This window comes from Platichthys flesus, chromosome 18, assembly GCF_949316205.1.
Source record: "Platichthys flesus chromosome 18, fPlaFle2.1, whole genome shotgun sequence".
Taxonomy (NCBI): Eukaryota; Metazoa; Chordata; class Actinopteri; order Pleuronectiformes; family Pleuronectidae; genus Platichthys; species Platichthys flesus.
In genome coordinates, this window is record NC_084962.1 from 18915730 (window position 1) to 18938524 (window position 22795).

The following is a 22795-nucleotide window of genomic DNA, read 5'->3' on the forward strand; positions in this document are numbered from 1 at the left end:
TCTTATCGCGGTCCATCCCCGCTGTCCGGAGTCAGGAGGAGGGACTGGTGGAGGTCATGGTTCACAAATCAAACCAACCCTTCTGTGGAGCTTCTCCCTGCTCGACACCAAGAGGCCATCTGGCCCAGCAAGCTGTGTGTGTGTGTGTGCCTGTGTGTGTGTCTGTGTGCCTGTGTGTGTGTGTGTGCCTGTGTGTGTGTGTGTGTGTGTCTGTGTGTGGGTGTGTGTGTGTGTGTGTGTGTGTGTGTGTCTGGGTGTGGGTGTGTTTGCCAAAAATGCTAACGAGGGGATGACGGATGTGCCGTTCATGTGCTCTCCTGGCCCCGCCCCCTCGTATCACCACATCCACCCATCTGCTTGTCTGACGCTTCCCTTACACACCTCTTTTACTCATTCATTGATTTTCTCCGAGCACACGTTCTTCTGTCAGTGTGGAGCTGGAGCGTGTCCCAGCATGCATTGTGGAGCATGTCCCAGCATGCATTGTGTGGAAAGCATAAAAGCAGAAACAAGCTTGAGGGAGGAGCTTCACACAAAGAGGTGGTTGGAGCCAAGAATGCAGTTTTTCTCTCTGTCCCACATTTAACCAGCTAAAGGGTCACAGCTCTTTTTCAAGGGAGACCTGGCCAATAAAGAAACAACAATACATCTAATATAAATGAAAACAAAAAACAAAAAAAACAGACATGTATAATTATTAGTTTTATCTCATTTGTCTGGCTCACTCAAAATATCAGAAACAGTTGCAAAGGTTCAACTCCCAACGGGGAACACTGGGTTTTACTCTCCACACCCAGCTCATCACAATCTGCAGTAATTAACCTATTTCTCATAATCACTAACATGGCAGATTCTCTCTCTGAAGTTCATCAGACGTGTTCGTGCTGTTAATCAAAAAGCTTCTCTGGCAACTTCACACAGTCTTTCATTTTGCAGTGAGATCGTCCTGTTGCCAAAATGTGTCTCCACGCTGAACTCTCTCTCTCTCTGCAGATCAGGGAGTTTCAGATATGAACATATTGGAAAAAACCTTTTTGTGTGTTTTCTGGTTATTGCAAAAAAGGGCCAGAAACCAATAAACTCTTTTTGCTGTTCCAATCTCTTCCCATCAGTTTCCCTGAAACCCATAAATAGCTTGTTGCTCTGCCAAGGAGGTTATGTTTTCACCCCGTCCATCTGGTAGGTTGTCGGCTGGTTGTTTGCTGGTTTGATTGGTTTGTTGATGGGTTGATTGGTTGATCGTTCTGCAGGATTATGCGAATGGGAAACTTGGCGTCAGGACGAGACGTGGGCCAAGAAGGAAGCCATTAAACCGTGGTGCAGATCTGAATTTGTTTCACTTTTTTATTCAAATTTTTGAGATATGGATTTTTTCTATGTTTCTATGTGTGATATTTGTTGATGATCCACATAAAACGTAGATCTTTCCAGGTCCTTGTGTTGTTTAGGCTGTAAATTCAACTCCATTTAAAGAAAGATTTGCTCAACTCCCAAAATGAGCTGCTCCGACATCGACAATGAAAAGTGACGTTTGGTCAGACTCGTTGTCTCGAGGCCTGAAGACACCAGTTCAAAGAGTCCCACTCATCCACAGGCTGAAGCACGGCCCTGTGTCTAAACATGGCCGCGCTCCCGATGTGTCAACCCTCAGACTCCAGGGAAACTGTGGCACAGTGTTGAAGTGTGACTCGCCTGCCCTGCAGGAGCAGGACCAGTGGGCTGTGGAGCAGGACCAGTGGGCTGTGGGACGGTGACGAGATGTGGAACGAGAGAGGAAAGTCACGGAGAGGAGACGGAAACTGAAAACTAACACGATGAGAAGCCGAATTCATCTGAAGCAGCATTGAGCTCTTCTCCTCTCTGTCTCTTGTTCCTCTCTCCATGACCTTCTTCTTTCTCCTTATTACTCCAACAGACGGTGGAGTGCCATTTCTCTTGCCCCCCCCCCATTGTCAGCGCCCTTCAGCACACCTCTCAGAGACAAGTCCTATTATCTCATTATCTTATTACGGGAGCGACGGAGGAGTTATTTGTTCGGTCTGTGACATTCACAGAGAGCGCTGACATTCATGGAGGCGTAGCTGTGCAGGTTCGGCTCAACAGATCTCAGGATGCTGCAGGAAATCAGAGTCAGGAGGAGAGAGGAACCTGGAGGAAGTCTGGAGAGAAAGACTTTGCAGCCTTGGATTCCTCCAGTGGAGATCCGCTCCATTAAGAAGACTCAGTGATAATATGGCTAATAGAGTCACTAATCCTGCTGAGGGCGGTTTTAATCTTTAACGTAAAGGATGATGGATGTTAAAGGGAAGATGACATTAGTTTTCAGCTGCTCCAGACTGAGCACAGAAAAGGGATTGAGACTGATAAGGTGCGATGAGGGTAATGAATCAAATAGAGAGGAAGAGGAAGAGGAAGAGGAGAAGGGAAATGAGGTATTTTACAGTGACGCTTTAGTTTGAAGTCTGCCAGCGTATTGTTTTATAAAACAAGCATCACCATTAGTATAATAACGTCTCCATTTCCAGTTTCTAGCAACAGACTGTGCAGGAGTCCACTGGAACCAGGACATCGGCCGGGACATCAAACGAAAAAATGGAAACCAGCTTTTTGAATTTGACGCCTACGTAGATTTGACCTAGTCAGTGAAAACAGAGTGAATATATTAAAGTACTGCAAAAACAAACAACAAAAAGTATCTTTCAAGTTTTAATCCCGTCCTGCAGTAATCTTTTTATTATCTTACACATCGAAAAACTGTTTTCCTTTTCACTTCCTGTAAAATATACCTCAGTGGCTTGGACGTAAATCCATCAAAACAGTTGTGACCCCATGCCCCTCAGAAAATATATAAATCAGAAACCAGTCCAGGTCATGGAGCCGTGGCGGATGAGTAAAATGTTGACATTCAAGCTGAGTTTAAAAGATCATTTCCACGAGCAGTTATCACTGAATGTGAGATTCTCACATGGCTCCAGCAGATCATCTATATTTAGGTCACAGCTGGAAACACCTCTGGTTGAAGATCCAGTGGTTTTCAATGAGCGGGCGGCTGATAACAGCCAGACGGAGAGAGAGGAGGGCCAAAATACTTCAGAGACGTTTTACAACAGTGTTGGTGAGATTTTGTATAGAGAAGGGGGTGGGGGGGGGGTAAATGTGGACAAGAGCAGAACAATAGGCGGCTCTTCTGTGTTGGGCTGACACCCGGTGATTGGCTGCTGGTGGCGTTGACCTTGTCAAAATTATTCCCATGGGACATTGAGAGGAGCGGGAGGAGGGGCTGAACCCTATCCTTCACCCCCCCCCCCCACCCTCCCCTCCCTCCTATCTCGTTTGCATTCATAAGCCTTCACGTCCTCTGGTTTCCATTCACCACCAACACACAGCAGCTTTCAACGGGTTCTGATGTCATTAAACTTTAATGCCATGTGGAAACGTGAAAGCAGAGTTCAGCACGAGAAGCCGAGCTCTCCCCCGAGTTTCCCCTGACAGAGAGTGAACCTCCCTGTGCTGCGGAGTCCTCCGACGTAAACACAGAGCGAAGCACCGTAAATGTAATCTTGAGAAACTCATCATCATCCAGAGAAAGAAAAGATGCAGTGAAACCACCCGGAGCCGAAACGCAGGGTGAGAGTCACTTCCTGTTTCAGCCGCCTCCACAGGCTCCTCTCTGCTCGTCATCGTGCTCGCTCACTGTCTGTCAAACACTCACTCCACATTGATGTGTAAAAATATAATATTTTTCGCCTCCTCCTCCTCATCTTCCTCCTCCGTGTTTTCATTTTTTAACGAGTCTGCTCCCGTGTGAATGCTCCGGAGGAAACACAAAAGTCGAACAGAAATAGCTCGCGCTGCTTCGTGGGAGAGAAGAAGTGAAGAGGAATGGAAAATAATCACGTTCATGCATTTACCTGAAACTTAAAATCATCACGAGAGACAAAGAAGCAGAGTAGATCACCGGAAAATCACAACTAGTCACCAGACGTTTGTATAGTTGTGTTTCCAAAGCAATAATCCCCATAAAAACTGATTTAAATGTGTGTTTATCTTCAAACTGTAGCTTTGTGCACAATCCACACACAACATGGATGGGCTGCAGCAGAACAATCAGCCAGTTGTGCTGAAGAATTAGTGTTTCACATCTGGTGGAGGTCAAAACCAATCTCCTCTTCCCTTCCTCCTCCTCCTCCTCCTCCTCCTCATCCTCTCGCCCACCATCTACCAATCCTCTGCTTCTCAGCTACACAGCGAAGTACTAACACACAGTGAAGTGCTACACAACAGCTTCAGTCCTACCTGGAGAGAAGTGAATAAAAAGGCAACAGCAGGTTTATGTGTGTTATTTATCGCAGGGTGTTTAATACCACATATAAACTGGACTACACCATAAATAAAAAGCACAATTAGTTTATACGACTGAATTCACATGAGATTTCATCACAGTTCATCAACATTTCCCTCACTAATCAAACAATAACTCTTATTTTACTGCAAAAGCTTTGTAATAAATGATCAAATCTACTAATTCCATGAATCTGTGTGTCTGTATGTGGCTCGTTTATCTCCATGACCGTTCAACTGATCGGCTTCACTCTTGGGAAGTCTATTGTTAAGGGTCCAAAGAAGTGCAAGTGTCAAATTTGGTGCAATTTGGACGCACAATATGTTTGATATCAACACAATATGAGGCTCTGCAGCTGCAAAGTCAACCACGACTGATTCGTAAATAAATAAACAATCTGACCCCAAAGTGTAAAACGACCAGAGAACAGAACCAGTGGGTGGAGCTGAGCTTCGACTCAGTTAAAACTGCTGCATGGAGCTTTTCCAGCATCTGAACACAAACCATCAATATTTATGGTGCGAGGTTCAGCACCCGAACGTGTCCGGTGCTGCCATGCAGAGAGGAAGTGTTAATCTACACTCTTGTCAGATATTGATTTGTGAAGCGTATTTCACACCCGAGAGTCGGCGCGTGTGACCGAGTCGTAAACTTTTCACCTGCCTGTGGCTGCCCTCCGTGTTGTGTGAGTGTGAAGTTCAACCTGCTCATCAGTAAATCAGAAACAGGATCACAGTAAAGATAAAAGACACTTCTTCTCCTGTGAAGAGACTTTTCACAGTTTGCCGCCCAACCGCTGCACAAAATGAATCCCTACCCGCTCGTCTTAGATAAACCGTGACTGGGATCAGTGGTCACAGCCGGAGAGGGGGGGGGGGGGGGGGGGGGTAGCTTCAGAGGAGAGGGAGGCAACAAAAGTGCAGCGGAGCAAAGGGGAGCAGTCCCTCTCCTCAATAATTGATCAGGGCATCTTCCACACTAATGAATGAATTCATAGGTAAACGCCGAGGGCATCATTGTCATGAAACCAGTGCAAATTAGCTCCGTTGAGGATGATGAATCTGTTACTGGTTATCATGGGAAACTGTGAAATTTACTGGGTGAAGATTCCTTTGCTCCCACGTGACAAGGAAACGTTCCTGGAGCTGAGAAATAGACGGCGGCACGTGCACATCACACACTCACAAGACAACACACACACACACAATACATCACACACTCCAGGACAACACACACTCACTGGGCCTATACTGGTGAATGAGCGGCCGCTTGCAACCATGGTAACAATGCTCATTGTTCCACTATAGGATGCCCAAGCTCTCCGTAGAGGTCTGGCATCAGCTCTGACTTGTTACCAAAAATAGATACTCACACACACAGACACACACACACACACACACATAGACACACTGCACTATAGTGGGACAGCTACACACACACTCACACTCAGCCTGAATCCCTCTCTGCAGAGGATGTCTGCTGCAGCCGGAGGAGACAAAGTGAAGTAAAGTGCATTAACCTACATCCAGAGCTTCCAGTCCAGCAGCACTGCCTCGAGTTAAATCATGTCACGCTGTGTGTGTTTGTGTTGTCGTGACACTGCGAGGACGGAAATCTGCAAACACACTTTTCACTCTGGGGGCTCGTCTCCCGTGTGGGGACCAGAAACTGGAGGGTGGTGCTTTTTGTTTGAGGGTTCAATCTTCGTTTTAGGGCGACGGTTAGAATTCCCCTTCCTAACCCGTACCCAACCAATTTCAGATCTGATAACACAGTCAGAATCGTGGCCGTGCTCGTTCCACACATCTTCTAACACAACATCACACCACAGGGCAGCTCCCAGGCTGAGATGTGACCAGTGGTTCAGGAGCAGGTAGCAGCTGATGCAGCCTCGAGCTCTTACAGCCTTGAGCGATGCTGAGGACGAGTCCGGTGAGCCTTCGTGGATTTTGTTCCTTTTTCAGACTCGTCATCTTCAAACACAAACCGAGGATGAGTGAAGGTTCATCACTGGTTCAGCTTAAAGGGATTTTCAATGGAGGGTGTCGCAACAAGGTAAAGACAAAGTGGGCAGCTGCCTGGAGCCCTGAGCTGAGAGGGGGGGCCCGAGGATGGATGACTACGTCAGTCCACAGCTCAGTAATCTCGGTTCTCTGATCGCAGGAAATGCTATGCTCTGAGGCCCCCCCCATACTCCACTAGCTTTCCACTAAGTACTAGAGGTTTGGTTGAAGGCTTGATCATCTGCTTGATGTGCCGGGGAAGGTCCAGTTTGCCTGGGGGCCCCCCAAAGAACAATAGAGCAGAGCCCCTTTAAGTGTACCTGCATGTTCTAGTGGAAGCAGCAGCTTCATGCATGTTGCTGCTGGACTTCAGAGAGAAGCATCTGCCAAATGAATGAATATATGTAAAAGAGCCGTTTCTACCAAGTCTATCTTTAACTGATGAATTCCTTTTTATACGAGTGAGATTTGACCTGTTTCCTCCTTCCTCTAAGCCGTATTTTTACATTTAGTAAATATTTTATAAATAAGAGCAGCTGGAACCTGAATTAAGACAACGTGGTGCCATGAATAAGACTTTGAGACGGAAATAAATAGAATATCAGTTTTAATAGGAGAAACATCTGGGACATAATTAGGTTAATAGGTTTTTAATTTATAATCAGACTTCAAACATGGCATCAGAGTAACAACGTAAGCCAAGAGTGTCCTTACAAGCAGTGTGCATCATGTGTGTGTGTGTGTGTGTGTGTGTGTGTGTGTGTGTGTGTGTGTGCATGCTGCTGGGCCTGAGGACAGAGCAGAGCGAGGACGACTTGTCATGGTCGGCGAGCTTCCATCTGGGCTGACGACAGCTCTGCCTCTGACTCGCTCCAGTGACAGAGATGAAAGCTCCGTCTTCTGCTGATAAACGAGTTGTGTACTTTCTGGTAATGTGGCCCGAGGCTCTGAGTTCCCTTTCAGAGGATCTATTCATTATTAGATAGAGAGACACTAACAGAGTCAGTGCAGGGTTTGGTCCTCACATCACGTGAGATGACACAGTGCCGACATTAAAACGTAGATGTTCCCGGCTGCAAAGCATAAAAGGACCAGAACACATGTTTAATAATCTACTGAAAACACAGGCTGTTTATTTCTATAAGAGAACACACTTAAATGAGATTGTGCTCATATCCAGGCTCATAATTCTAACCTGTGTTATTACAATAAAAGGTTTAATGCTCGAATGTTCCTGAGACTCTCGCTTGGCTTTGTTAGGAGTCGTAAATGATACAGAAGTGTGAGAACAGATTTCAACTCTCATTTCCTCGGGCTGCAGCTGTTCTTCTCATGATCGATTGATCCACCAGGGATTCCACCAAAGAACTGATTTATCATTTCCTCTAAGAAATGAAAGCTGACGTTCTGACCAACAGTCCAAAATCCAAAGACATAAATTGTCACCGATGTGCATTCTGTAAAGTTTATACTATTTCAAATAGATAAATAGATCGAATAAGATAAGATGTGTGAAGATAATCAGAATAACAAAGAGTAATACAGTTTTAAAAGGATGGCACATAGATATTTAAACTGATACAGATATTCTATACATCCTATGACCGTGTTTTTGAATCAACATAAAAGCTTCATGGGCAGAAATAGACGGCAGCTCAGTTCACAACAACAACAACAACAACAACACACCGACAGCAACGTGCTTGTCAACACGTTCTGTCAGAGTCCCGGCGGACGAGAGACAAGCGAGACAAAGTGTTAACTGTCAATATTAGATGAAGGAACAAGAGGCAAACCGAAACTGGATATGAATATGATTCATATCCAGAGATCTATCGAAACCACCACACCGCAGGTAAACGCCACAGCAGAGAGGAGATTGATCATTATTCAGTTTCTTTCAGTGGATCAAAGTCCAACACGAGCTGTGGTAAATTAGAAGAAGGAGGAAGATCCACAGGGTCATCATCACGTGACCAACATCCACTGGTGTCATGTGACGTCCTGCACATGTTGCAGAGGAACACGTGTGCACAGTCTTCTTATTACCCGGTAACAGCCGTGAGTTGTGTTACTACACCGGAAATAATCTTCATCATCTGCAGTTTTATTGAGAGACCCCCCCCCCCCCCCCCACCCCCCACCCCCACTGACCATCTGCCTTCCTCTGCAGCTCTCACACACACACACACACACACTCTGCGTTAACGTTTTAATTTGAGACTGAGATCCCAACTGATAATTTACCACTTACATGTTATTTTTTTTTGCACTGCATCCTCTGAGAATTCACTTCTCCCTAATTCCCTAATCTGAAGCACAACCGCAAATTAGACATTACACTGGAAATCAAGAAATTACGCATGTTTCCCCAAATGTGTCCAGAACATCTGAGATCGGCCAGTTTCACAAATCACTTAAATCAAACCTGCATCTCATCTCCTAAGAATTAATTTCAGCTAAAGTGCTGCAACAAATAGGTTTTGTAGGAAATGGCCAGAGTGGCTGGATTATGAATGAAGAGCTCATAAACACGTTGAGAGTGTCAGGTGGCAATTTGTTCAAAACACTAATAATTCAACTCAATCAGGAACAAATAGAAGTTTGATTTCAACAATAGACGACAACTGGTCCATCTGATATGATTAGATATCAATTCCAAGTCCTTTTGATTCAAATGGGGTGATTTATTTGGATTCAAATATTTTTTTGTGACTGAAACAAAACAATGATTCCCAATATGAAGGAGAAATTAGTACAACTAAATAAACCGACGACCTGTGAGACTTATTATAAATCAGACGTAGAAACATGAGCTGGTGACTGGAAGAGGAAACAGTGATGGTGGACGTATGTAAAGCTGAACGTCAGAAATCTGACAACAACAGAAACAGCTGTTTCACTGTCTACACAACTAGATAACAATGTTAAAAAGGTTCAGAAACATTGAGAACAAGCCCCAGCAGACTACAAAGAACATAATCAGAAGGGAAAGGAAGAAGAGACATGACAACGCAGCTCAAAATCACTCACAGTTAAACCATATCTTTATGGTTTAACTGTCCCATTGCAAATCTAAAATTATGAATATAATTACGATGACTCTGCAAACACTGAACCACTCACAGCAGCAGCAGAAGCAGCAACTCTGCATATGTGCGTTTTAATATTTAACTCAGAGCAGAGCCAGAGCCAGGAGCTGTTCAGTGCACAGAGGTGGGTCACACATGCACACACGTGCTTTAAATAGACAGTGTGTTTTCTGCTCCACTGATTAGAGGAAACTGGATCAGTGTGTCTTCCTGTAGTGAAAGTTCTTCCTGCACAGCAGCTTCCCTGTAACCCTCTGTGGTGGGGCTCCATTTAGATGCTTTTAGATAAACTGGACAGGATTCGAACCACTGCAAACACACTGCAGTGGCCACCAAGTCCGCTTCCCTCTGCGACCCTCAGTACGTCTCAGTCTTTGGGTTTTGGTCTTTCAAATAGAGTTGGTCTCTCAAGGATGAACTCACATCTTCCAGGTAGTCGTCTAACGTCCTGAGTTGAACCTGGTTTCCTTTGAATCTGTGAATGTTTCACTTTGAGTGATGATATCTGGACTCTTCCTGTTGGACACTGCTCTTCTGAATTCAATCAGACCTGTCAAACAGTCCTCTGACTCCTGAGACACCTCATCAGCAAACCTTGTTGTTTTGGATCTTTCAGTTTGAGAGCAGGACTTATTGATCTCACGTTCTGATTCCGTAAGTTTCAGATCTGCTTAGATTTTCTCCGCTTGTGCTCAAACTCTACGCTTGCACTCTGATATTTTATTGCTTGGACAGATTTCCTGCGCTCCAGTTTCAGTTCGCGTTCACGTCAGATCAACAATTCAAATTAAAACATGTTCAATTTACTATCATTCACGACAAGGAAAAGCAGAGAACCAGTGAGTGTTTGGTCTGTTTCAATTATCCAAATTATTGGTGATTCATTTACTGTCAGTATAGGGTTGTTAGTTTTCTGTCCATATCTGGTCCTTCCTGAGAAAAGAAGGTGCCCACAGAAGGAGAGGCAACTTGTTTTCAATAAATGCACGAGGAAGTAGAGGACTGGGAGAAGGAGGAAGTGAGATGAGACATAAAAACACCTCAAACACCCGCCCTGCAGTACTGACCTCACTGAGCCACGTTTCAGAAACTCAACAGCTCCACAACGTGACGTCTGTTGCCCGTGTCGAGTGCGAGCGCGGGCGAGAGGACGAAGACAGACGATCATTGATCTCCCCTCAACAAGAAGGACGCCATATCAACTAAGTGGCGGCCATCTCTTATTCATCCACTCGCTCATTACTTATCAACGCCCTCGCGCTCCTGCACTCTGATAGGATTTTCACGGTCCATTTATGGGACAGGGGGATAGGGGGAAAGATGGAGGAAGGGTAGGAGAAGACGGGGGGGGGGTGAATGAAGGGGAGGAGGGAGCGTTGATAAGAGACGGAGGTAAAGAAAGACACATGCACACAAAGGGTGAACGATTAGCAGGACAAGAAGAGAGAGAGAGAGAGAGTCTGAGATGTGTTGATGGAGAAATGATGAATGGGATGACTGGAGGCGTCGAGTCTCACAAAAACCAAGAGACAGAGACGCTGAGATTGGTCCCAATGACCCACTTAGCAGGAGACGGACGGAAATGGCTTTTAATTTACATGTGTGAGGTGTGTGTGTGAGGACGATCAGGATGACGATGGCCTTATGAAATGTTTTATTTAACACAGGAAGCAGACGAGGATTCAACGACACAAGACTCTGACTGGACCTGCAGCTGAGGAGTTTTTCATTTAAACCCTTTTGCTTCCTGCCCCCAGGGAGTTCTCTTTTAACCACTATCATCAATATGTTAATAAAGGTAGTTTAATGTTAAAAAAGTGTAAAGATTTAATGCATTGCAATGAAATCTGGGGTTTTCTTCAGGTAAAAATGGTTTTAAGAGCAAAAAATACCCCAAAAACAAGTAAATCTTCCTTTTTCATCCATTTCACCGAGGATCGTTTTATTACAAAAGACGGATAAGTCAGGTCACACTGAGGAGGGTGGACCTGAATCGACCCCTGGAGCAGGGCTTAACCTTCCAATTAATGAAAGAGTCATTAAAAATTGAGTTAAATCATAAAATCACTTTGATCGTCCTTTAATGAAACAGGAAGGAGATGTTTGGCAGGAGAGGCGAGTCGAGGAGGAACGAGTCCGGACAGGAAAACTGTGTTTCAGCCTCATTTTGCTCCAGTTGACTGATTCTCAAGCTGTTGTTTCTTCATCATCATTCATACGTTTCATTTTCCGACTTCCTCTTGAAATATTTCAACCTTTCCTGCAGTTTTTGGGCTTCGATCGCAAACGACTCCTTCGTCCATCTACTGATTTCAAACATCTGAACATTCTGCTCGTTCACTGTATCATCGTGTATCTCATGTTTAGATAATTCCTCTCTTAGGTTGCTTTTTAGTGGAATCAGTTTCTGGAATAGTGACCTTTGCCTTTGGCATGTTCTGCCATTGATTTAGGGCAGGCTTTCCACCACAGGGACTTGCACCGAGCAGCCAATAGGAGCAGCGTCTCTATGAACTGCCCTGTGATTGGTCGAAGTCTCCCGTCCAGGGCCAGATTTCCCCGTGGCTAGAATCAGAGCCCGGAGGAAGAGCAGAAGTCTAGTTTCCTCTCAGATCGCTTGATTTACATGATGCTGAAAGGTTATCATGGACCCTGAGATGAAGGAGTTTTAATATCTCAGGGTCTTCTTCTTGAAAGACGGAGCATGAGATGGACAATGTGGCGTAGCTGCAAGGCAATTATTTTGATTCACTGGTCGATCTACGTTCCAACCTTCACCTATGGTCACAGGCTTTTTGTAGGAAAGAACAAGATCAAGAATATAAGCTCAGCCTTAAGGTCAGGATGAGGAGTCAGGAGTCTGGGGGGAGATCCGAGTAGAACCGCTGGACCTTTGTGTCCAAAGGGGACAGATGAGGTGTTTCAGGTGTGTCTCCTGGGTGCTTTCTGTTAAAGGCTGACTGGGCATGCCCGGACCGGGAGGGAGATCCAGGACTCACTGACATGTTTACACCTCCCATCTGGCAGGGGAACGTCTCAGGAGGGACAGGACGCCTGGAATACACTACTTCCTGTATGACCCGAGCCCGGTTAAGCGGAAGGCAATCCATCGGATGGATGGATGGATGGATGGATGGATGGATGGATGGATGGACATAATTACTGCTCAATAGTGGCAACAACAAACCTACACCAGCTTTAAATACACGAATCACTCATAAACTAAGAATTGAATCCTTCTCTCATGTTGAGCCATTTCATGTTAAATCAACTCCCTGGAGTCGACATTAACATAAATCGGTTTTCCTCCAGAATAGTTTTAATCTACAAACCTCAGCAGCAGCTCTCGACTGTGCATGAAACAAGTATTTGGCAGGAGTATAAAGAAAATGTAGATTATGAAATGCTAAAGTACTGAGATGTTTTACGTAAGTATGAACACAACACAACGACATTAAGTAGGAAAAGCCTTTTCACAATCTCACATAAGAAAAAGTACTCACACCCTGACTTCACCTCGATTCTGTGTGTTACATTTAAAATATATACTTTATATTACTGTGATATGATCAGTGATTCAAAAGATCTGAATGAGAGTAAATGCTGATGAAGTAGAACCTAGTTCAATCTGTAACAGTTAATATTGCATAACGTCATTATCAATTTAACATCAAATCTTGATATGAAAAGTATAACCCAGCAAAAAATGGAAATACTCAGGTAAAGTACAAGTACCATGAAATAGGCATGAAGACAGTATACTTCAGATAGTGATGTGTAGATATAATCTTTTAAATTAGGTATTTTTTCAACCTTACTTCCAAAAACATTAATTTTTAACAGTGTTGTTGTGAGGATTAAAGTAACTGACTCAAACCAACATTATTATCCCTGTCCTGCTGCCGCCTGAGGAAGAGCACTGACCTCTTCCTCCTCCACTGTTCACACACACACACACACACACACACACACACACACACACAGATGTGCGCTGCTAAAATGTGAAATAGCCAGACGGGGGTTTGTGTGACCTACTCGAGTGATGACTCACATTGTATCCACACAAACACTGACACACACACACACACACACACAGGGGATTTTGCGCCTACAGTAATTATCTTGTAATGCGTGAATTCTGATTATTCGCACAGAGTTCTCTAATTTTTACGATTTGCCCCACATACCCTGAAACTCAACCGCACACACATCCCTGCTTTCTGTGATCAACGTCTCCAGCTCACGCTCCAGCTTCCTCTGCCGTATAGATTCACCACAAACAGCCGCAGACGCCGATCAGCCGTGTGAATACAGGGAAACCACGGAGAGGCTGGGGGGGGCTTGTGGTGAGATGGCTGAGCACACATTTACATAACCATAAGAAACAAACAGGTTAGAATGAGAGGAGTGATTGATACGAGGTTTTCAATTCCACAGAGGCCACATCAGGCTACACACAAACACACACACACACACACACACACACACACACACACACACACACACACACAGACGCCTAAATGAATTCGAGCCTCATGTGTGTTGTATCTTTGTGAGGACCATTCTGAGCATAGACCCATGTTGGTTAGGGGGCGGGTTACGTATTTAGTTGTGATGGTTGAGGTCGGTGATCAGGTTATGGTTAGGCTGTCCAGGATGAATGGAAGTCAACAGCAGCCCCAACCCGTCACGTTGTGTTGACTTGTCTTCCCTATGGGGTCAAAGGTCAGTCCCCTGATCGTAAATCATTCAAGTTTAAGGTGAACACATGTTTTAAGGTTGGTTCAGGTTAAGGGTTAAGGGAGGACAAGTGGTAACTATGGTTAATGTTGGAAATCAACGTGATAATAATGTCCCTGGAAGTCATGGAGACACTGGGACTGTGTGTGTTAAACCTTGTATAGATGTATTTCTGAGGACCATTTGAAGACCTTATGAGGACATTTTGGATCTTTTCTCACTTTCTGATGATTTAGTAAAAGCTTTAGGTTTGGGTTAGTTAGTTAGTTGGCTGGTAAGGGGTAGGGTTAGAGTTAGGGGCTGGGGAATGTGTGTGTGTGTGTGTGTGTGTGTTGACCTCACCTTGTGTTGCTTCCACATCACCGCCAGTGGTTTGACATCGTGCTTGTTGTGTTTCCCTTCCTCCAGACACTTGACGCACACCGGAGCTTTGCAGCTGCAGCAGAACATGCTGAAGTTCTCCGCTTCGTGGTCCACGCAGGTCGCCGGTTTCCTGGCGGTGGCAGGCGGCTGCTGCCCCCCGGTTCCTCCTGCTCCTCCTCCGCCTGCCGCACCACCACCTGCCGCTGGGTTCCGCGGCGGCACCAGGCGGTGCTTGGCCAGCGGACCCCGGGATGGGTGGCACCGCTGCTGGCAGGAGTGACAGTAGAAGACGTCGCACTGCTCGCACATCACCGCCGCGTCCGCCGGGTTGCGGTCGCACAGCTGACACTTCACCGCCGTGGAGGAGGAGGCTGCGGCGGCGGCGGCAGCGGCGTTGGCCCGGTTCTGCTGGTACCGCGCCACGATGGCCTCCAGCAGCCGGTTCCGAGGGAAGCCCCGGAGCCCCCGCTCGTCCAGGGACACGCTCCGGTGGCACAGCGGGCAGGTGAGCGAGCAGTGCCGGTGGGCGGCGGACGGAGGAAACACCCTCACCCCGTTGGGGGACTTGAGCTGACAGGGGGTGTAGGATCCGTACCCGCTGTCCGTCTCACTGTACAGACTCATCTTGTCCATGTCCAGGTAGTCGTAGTCCGAGCTGCCCGAGGCTCGGCTCTGCACCGGGGTCTCTCCCTCCGGGGTCTGCACCGTGATGTTGCGGGCGCAGGCCAGGCACACGTTGTGGGAGCACGGCAGCAGGACGGGCTCCCGGAACAGGGAACCGCACACGGGACATTTTAACTCTTCCTCCATCGTGCGTGTGTCGGCGAAGAGGAGGGAGACGCTCCGGAGAAAACACTTCAGCACCGACTGAGGCGGACAGCTCCACAAGCCGCTGTGCGCATGCGCTAGAGGGGGGGCGGGGACTGTGTGGTGTGAGTGACGGGTTCATTGAAAGGCTCTGACACACCCACACTGTCATGATTTGTTCACAGGATCGAATCCGAGCTGGCTGTTTTTTATTTATTAGGCTTTGGGTTGTTTATATTTTGTTTATTCACTTAACTGTACATTTCTACTCGTTAACATCATACACATTAAAACTAAGTGTTTATATTAATCTAATCTTCAATATTCTTCATCCTTTAACATATGACAGGGTTTTAATATTGTACGTGTTCAAGGTTGCATTAATTATTTACTCTTTTGTGGTTTAATCTTTAAAATAATCAGAATTGATTAGAATGATTCAGTAGAATAAAATGGAAATCAGAAAATATGTCATTTCCAAATTAAATTATATTTTCAAGGAGAATCTAATGAAGGAGAATAAATCCTTTGATGTTGGTCCAGGATCGTCCATCATCAAGTCGAGAGTAATGGTGGTCAGGACGATTTTAATGACCATCATTTATCTGACTTCCTAATTATCTGCATTTGTTCTGCCTGTCAGATTGAGACGGATCAGACGCAGCACACAAACCAAACAGAGATGGATCCAATAACATTTTGAAACACGACACAGTTAAAAAATGAAAAGAGAAATTGGTTGAGGTGATTTGAGGAGTTGGCTGATGCTCTGGTCACGTGAGAGAAGAGCTTGTTTGATCCGTTAACCGTTGTGTTGTTTGACGTCAGCCCTCTGTGTTAGCTCGGCATCTAATTGACCAGACAGCCGCCGTGACTGAGGCCCCTCAGGGTGGAGCATTAATCCCCCCCCCATTGGGACAGCTTCCCATTTATCAGCCCCGTTAGTTTCATTACCTGTCAATTAGATGTTATTAGTGTTCTGTGGTTAGATGAGAGCGAGTCTTGAAAACATACTGTACAATACTGTGCATCTACACACAAACACACTAAAATCTACACTATTTCCTTTGCTTTCACTGCACGACTTCACCTTGATGCTCTTGTTTCGCTCATTGTGAGGACACGTCCTTTTAAAACATTTAATATCATCACTGCAGGACATGAAAGCTCGAGTTACACTGCTGGAGTGGAAACGGCGTTTTGAATGTGAAGCACTCTTTGTGAGATGCATCCGGAAGAAAATCCAAACACCCAGCAGCAGGGTCCTCTTAACATCACAGCGAGAGTTGGTTTTACAAACATCAGCTGAAAAATCCACTACACACATTGTGTACTTCCTCCCATTTCATGTTCCCTTCCCTGCAGTCGGCTCTCCAGACAAGACAAACACACCGAACAAGCTCACCATGTAGATTCCACTGAATCTAAGACTCAGCTGCTTATCTGTTAATTAAAAAGTTAAGGTTATCGTGTCTAGAATGATGATTCTAAAAGTACAGTGTCTGCAAGTTTTTCTGCCAGAAAATGCATAAACTTCCATAGATCAAATGATGATAGAGAATACCAAGTGGTGGCCCTGCAGTAAAAACATTTAAAAAGGAGGAGATACTCAGATCTAAATACATTCTACAGATACTCAGCTGCAAGTACAAATGTTAAGGTATTAGTATCAACATTTATTTTAAATACAAATGGTAAAAGTACCATTTCATCAGAATCCATTCACCCATAGACTGTGTTTTATTGGATTATAATTATTGACAGATGAGTGCATCGCTTCAATTGGAGCAACAGGGTCGATTGTAAATGCTTTGCTGAGTCATTTCCCTCCGAGGATCACTTAAGTCACATTATATCTCATGTTAGCATAAAACAAACAATGAAATACTTTGTTACTTACATTTTGTATCATAATCAGTTATTAGTACCTTAAGTTATCAGGTAAATAAAGTGGAATAAAGGGTAAAATATTTACGTCCAAAATGTGGTTGAGGGTTAGAACAGAGATAAACTGCTAAATAACAGTAAATATACTGGATTTTGTACCATTTATTTAGAAAATTATGCAAAGGTAATTAATCTTCATCTGTTAACCCTGGAGAATTTCACACTTTGGTAAACACTGATGAGTTCAAGCTATTCTCAATGTTTGCTGACCAAGACCTAAACCCATGAGCGTTACTATCTATATTTCCTCTGTGTTGACTGAGTGAATTCCTCTTGAATAATCCCTCCCGCCTCGCCCACTGTCCTCTCTCTCTCTCTCTCTCTCTCTCTCTCTCGGAGGATAAGCTGATGGCTTCACCCGAGGCTTTTCCCCGAGCCCTCGATCACATCAGTGATTATAACGAGTTGAGCTGTGAAGCAGAGAGAACAATCGTGCGTCTAAAAATATCTGCGTCGTCAGTTCCTGTTGCCGTTTTACAGGAGGAGAGGAGCATCTGTTTGTTTCAGTCACGGGATCCAGACTGGTTTTACTGGGTTTACTGGGTTTTAACAAACGGTGGTCGCTGGTCTTACGATTGAAGTCAGAATTGTATCTTCAATAGAACTCATAAGCAGTATTTATAAATACAGCCACTACGATAGATAATTAAAAAAACTCTGGTATTACTATGATTATAAACAGAGAAAATTGACATCATCTTATCAATACTTCCTGATTGAAAGCTGCCACAAGAGGGCAATGGAGTCATGAAATAAGGATCAAGAGCTAAATCTGATCCTGAAACACAAAGTCTGTGGTCTATGGATTTATCACACAGGTGGAATAACTTCACTCTCTGCATCACACTGAAATAACTACTTCCTCCTGGGACTCAGTCAAAATGGATGCTGGGAAAAAAAGAATGAAAAGAGAAGATGTCTTTAATGTGACTCATCTGGAAATTATAAAGAATAATAAATGATAGAGAATAAATAAGCGTTCTGATGCACGTTTGAAAAAATACATTGAGATAAAGTAGGTGGAGAGACAGGGAGGAAAAAAGACAGAGATGTGCATCTGCATTGATTTAAAAATTCAGTCCAAGCTCCATTAGGAACATATTATTCCCTCCATAAGCCGGAGTGTTTGATCTGGTGACTAAAGGTGACCAGGTCTTTGCTTTACAGCCCCAAAACTTAGGAGCAGTCGACCTTTTGACATTGTGAGATGGGACAAATTCAGGGAATAATTCCTGGATCTTGAAATTGCCACATTTATGGAACTATTATCGATGAGTTTGTGAAATAAAAATCTGGATCTCTTGAATCTGACAGTGGTTTGGCCTTGGTGGAGGAAGGTGCTCTGCTTGTTTTATTGTCTTTCTTAATTAAATTGCCGTTTTAATTTCCATTTGTCATTACTGTTACACACTTGGCAACTCTCAAAGTTTTTTATTATTATATGATTTAAATGAGGAAATGTAATAATCCCTTTTTACAGCAGAGAACAACGGAGCTACTCCCACTCAGGGACTCAGTCTCAGGGTCTTTGTTTTGTGAATGCAGGCTCACTGGAGCAGCTTCCTGACAACTGAGCCCTTGTTAATGTTATTAATTATGCATGTGCTTTTTGTGGCTGCTTTGATGAATGTGTCTATAGCAGGAGAGTTGTGCGTCTTCAGTGTGTAACGATACAAAGCTCAGATCTGGATGGACAGCTGAGGATCCAGTGGAAGTTATTAAACCACTAAAGAGATAAAATGTTGTATTTGTGCATTATGGTTTTTAATACATTTCTTATGTTAATGTCAAACAAAATTTTGGAAATTTTACAGTAAAACAGTGCATTTTTTTTCAGTCATCCCTTTTCAATCAGTCCTATAAGGTTAGGACACTATTTCATTCCTGTGAAGATCCAGTGGATCAAACATCACAACATTTTAACAGAATGAAACCTGGAGTACACAGATACTCCACAAAGTAAATGTTGTGTTACTAAATTTCAGGGAACACAACATGCCCAAAACCTCCTCAGCATATAGATCATTTTACTTTTCAGTATTAGCCAATATCATAAGTATTTTTATGGGACTCCAAAGTATCTTTTCTCACATACTTACGCTTCCTCTGATTCATCTGTTTTATCCTCGTCCTGACATCCAGCTGAAATTACCGGAACATTCTGTGACGGCTTTATTTCAGTTTCTTACTTTGTTCAAATGTCTTAAAGAAGCTGGAATCAGACCATCGACGTGGTGCTCTCTGGGTTGACCCGAACCGGCCTCGTGCTTTTCCTCAGGTCCTGCAGCTGTTTGGCCGGCTTGCCCACGCCCTCCTCGAACCTGCGCTCCACCACGGGCAGCACTGTGTCGTGGAGGAAGCTGGCGTTCTGCAGGATGAAGGCCTTCTTCTCGGGGTCCTGCTCGCAGCGGAGGCTGTAGTCCACGTGCTGCACGGCCACCAGGATGATCTCCCTCAGGCTCTCCAGCAGCACCATGTGCAGCTCGGGGAAGTAGAGCTTCAGTCCCTCCTCCAGGAAGCTCATCATCTGCTTGGTGAAGGCCACGATGGTGTAGCTCAGGTTCACCCAGCAGTCGTCACCGGTGTACTGCTCGAAGCTGCCGATGCCACAGCTGCACATCTCGTCCTGCAGAGAGAAAGACAAACATGATCATGTGTCTGTGACCTCATTATCAAGGTCACTACCCAAAGGTCATGACCACAGGAGAGGGTCAGACAGAGTCTAACATTACTTCTTCAAATGTCTTGTTTTGCCTGTCAAGAAACCAAAGATATTCATGTGACAGTGACATAAAAAACCAGAGCAGCAAATTCACTTCAGAGGAACTGGAACAAAAGAATAAATGACTTGGACAATTGGATCATCAAACGTGTTTCTTTGCTTTGCAGCGCTGGAAACAAAGATGACCTGAGAAGGAGGAACAGAAAAGTTTTCAAAATGCACCTTGAGCTTAGCCAGAGCCTCGGGGGTCATGAGGTTCATCCTCCTCCACATCTCCTCCGAGTTGCGGTGCTTGGTGGCTTCCATGATGATGTCGTTGTAGTTCTGAAGCGCCGCCTTGATGTCTTTGACCAGCAGCGACTGCAAGGTGAAGGTCAGGTCCAGGCCGATCTCCGTCAGCTGCTGACAGTGCTCTTTAGCCACTTTAACACACTCGGCTGCCGTGGACAGGCTCTCCTTACTGTCAAACACCTGGGGAAGACAGTGAAATGTCATATTCAGGATAAATATCACATAATTGAACCCTGTGGTTTTCATATTTGACTTTGCAGCTCCTCTCCTCTTCCTACCTGTTTGGTGAAGGCGTCCACAAACATCCTCATGGCCGACTTGGACCAGACCACGAAGGCCGAGTAGCAGCCCGTGTTCTCCGCAAAATCCATTTGGAACTCCTTGGCCGTCTCCAGCAAGCTGGTGAAGAAGATGTTGCAGAGCTTGTGGATGTAGAGCAGCGTGGCTCCCTCGATGCGGAGCTGCCGTATGGCCGTCTGCACCGCGGCAGCTCGGTTCTTCAGGAACAGCTCGCAGGCTTTGGTGGACTGGCCTGAAACACAGCGGGGGGGGGGAACTATTCAACAAGAGTGGAACAGTAGATTCTCTCTGTACGTTTGGAAAAAACAAGCTATAGAGACTGATAGAGACAGGAGCTAAAACCAAGTGTGTGAGAGACAGAGGCTGAAAAGAGGAGCTGCAGCAATGGAGAGTCTGAGGAAAGTGATGTTTTCTTAACATGTAAAACATTTAATGTTGTTCTATGAACCTGAATATGTCTCCTTTAATATTATTTAACGACTTAATGCAAAATGTCTGCAGCTTATATGAGGGAAGTGAATGAGTAACTTGAAAAACCAAAGGACCTAGTCTGATCAGCTGGGACACAGCCCGCCTGGTGGCTTTAGGTCCTCCACGAAGGGACCGATCCGGAGACAACTCGAACACCAGGACCTCCGTCAGCTGCCGCACGCGCTCCTCCACAGTCAGCCGGAGCTCCTTGACCTTCTGGGTGACCGGCTGGTCCTTGAGATACCCGTTGAGTTTGTCCAGCAGGTCCACGGCGCCCTCGAAGTCTCTCTGGGCGATGCAGACGTCCAGATCCTCGGGCAGCTCCTGGATCCACTCCAGGCTGAGGTCCACGCCTTCCTGGGCGTCCACTGGCTCGTCCTCGTCGAAGGGGTTGGTGGACACCTCTGCTCTCACCGGGGAGGTGGGGACCACCTCCTCTTTCTTGTGCCGCTCCTTGGTGACCTTGCTCTTCTTGGTTTCGTCCAGGATCTCCAGCCACTCCTTCTTGACCTTGCTGTTCTCCGCCTGGAAGATGCGGCTGTCGGGGAACATGAGGATCTTGAACATGTCCTTCATGGGGGGGTTGTCCTTCACGTTGACCACGGCGAAGCTCTCCAGGTCGTAGAGGGCGTTGTACTTGTACTTCACGGTGCCCCTGCGGTTCGGCAGCCAGGTGGCGATCAGCAGGCAGTCGTTCATGAGGAAGGCGTGCACCTTCTGGATAGGGGACATGTTGTCCACGTCAAACTCCACCAGGTCTCCATTGTAGACGAGGTGCCTCCCCGGGGTGTCCATGATGGTCTTCGCCCCCTCCACCTTCTCCAGCAGGGAGGTGAGCGTCCTCTGCTTCAGCTCCTCGGTTTCCTTGGGGAAAGCAGCCTGCATCTCCTTGGAGGTCTCGTCCTTGTCCGTGGACAGCAGCGCCTGGGTGATGCTCTCCATGATGCTCTTCTGCTCGGTGAGGATGTGGCTCAGCTGGTACATCTCGCTCTCCAGGTACGAGATCTCCTTGGCCGTCTCGATGAACTGGCGGTAGTTCTTGTAGACGTTCTTCTTCAGGTTCTGCGCCGTCTCGTCCGCCAGGTTCTGGATCTTCTGCCGATGCTCCTGCAGATCCCGGTCGCCATCGGACTGCTGCGACAGCTGCTTCACGTAGTTCTGCGGCTCGAAGTTCGGCGACTCCAGCAGCTTCCGGAGCCGGTTTCCGGTTTCCGACATCCCCTGTCGCGTGTGTGATTGTTCGTTAAAGTCAAATTGACGCTAAATGTGTCGCAGAGGACGAGTTTGCTCATCGGTTCAGTTCCGCCTGAAACCTAAACAGGAAGTAGTCAGCTGGTCGACTCCCTGAAACGTCACGTGACTCAGGGGCAACAAATCACTTACCAAGGGGTGATTTTCTTTTAATAGTTTTTGTTTCCATTCCAACAAATTGTTATTTCTCCATCAAAAACATGTTAATATCAATCTATTATTTAAATGTGTAAATATATTCAATTATTTTTGATTATGAAACGACAACAATAAAACCTCGGGTGCGTTTTGTATCGACCAACGACTTAAAATACAGAAATACTACACATCCCAGCATGCCTTGCTTTGGTCTTGACCCATGTGTTACTTTCCTCAATTTTAGATTTCACAATAAGAGCACAACATTGCAGTTAGTAAAACGCTGAGTTCGTTTGACTCATTAAAGTTGGAAAACGAGGCGTCCTTC

The 22795-nt window shown here is 45.5% G+C and overlaps 2 protein-coding genes across 3 annotated transcripts in view; both read right to left on the minus strand.

The window, feature by feature from the left end:
- Nucleotides 1–15685, minus strand: part of LOC133973411 (E3 ubiquitin-protein ligase TRIM9) — a 35362-nt gene extending 19677 nt beyond the window's left edge. For both annotated transcript variants that reach the window (XM_062411259.1, XM_062411257.1), the window contains exon 1: nt 14520–15685. In XM_062411259.1, coding sequence (XP_062267243.1) covers nt 14520–15350 — 831 coding nt within the window. In that variant the 5' untranslated portion in view covers nt 15351–15685. The remainder of the gene's footprint in view (nt 1–14519) is intronic.
- A 3351-nt stretch (nt 15686–19036) lies between these two features.
- Nucleotides 19037–22416, minus strand: exoc8 (exocyst complex component 8). The gene is made up of 4 exons (XM_062411693.1): nt 21153–22416; nt 20586–20839; nt 20239–20487; nt 19037–19920 (listed from the first exon to the last, which is right to left on the minus strand). The coding sequence occupies exons 1-4, from the start codon at nt 22294–22296 to the stop codon at nt 19513–19515; spliced, it is 2055 nt and encodes a 684-aa protein (XP_062267677.1). The 5' UTR covers nt 22297–22416; the 3' UTR covers nt 19037–19512.
- Nucleotides 22417–22795: the final 379 nt, after the last annotated feature.

What these genes read in the sequence shown, in the direction of transcription:
- exoc8 (XM_062411693.1), bottom strand. Translation starts at nt 22,296, where the DNA reads ATGTCGGAAACCGGAAACCGGCTCCGGAAGCTGCTGGAGTCGCCGAAC. An exon ending in TGGACGCCTTCACCAAACAG is followed by an intron (nt 20,488 to 20,585) that starts GTAGGAAGAGGA and finishes TGTCTTCCCCAG; the next exon opens with GTGTTTGACAGTAAGGAGAG. An exon ending in AGGCTCTGGCTAAGCTCAAG is followed by an intron (nt 19,921 to 20,238) that starts GTGCATTTTGAA and finishes TTCTCTCTGCAG; the next exon opens with GACGAGATGTGCAGCTGTGG.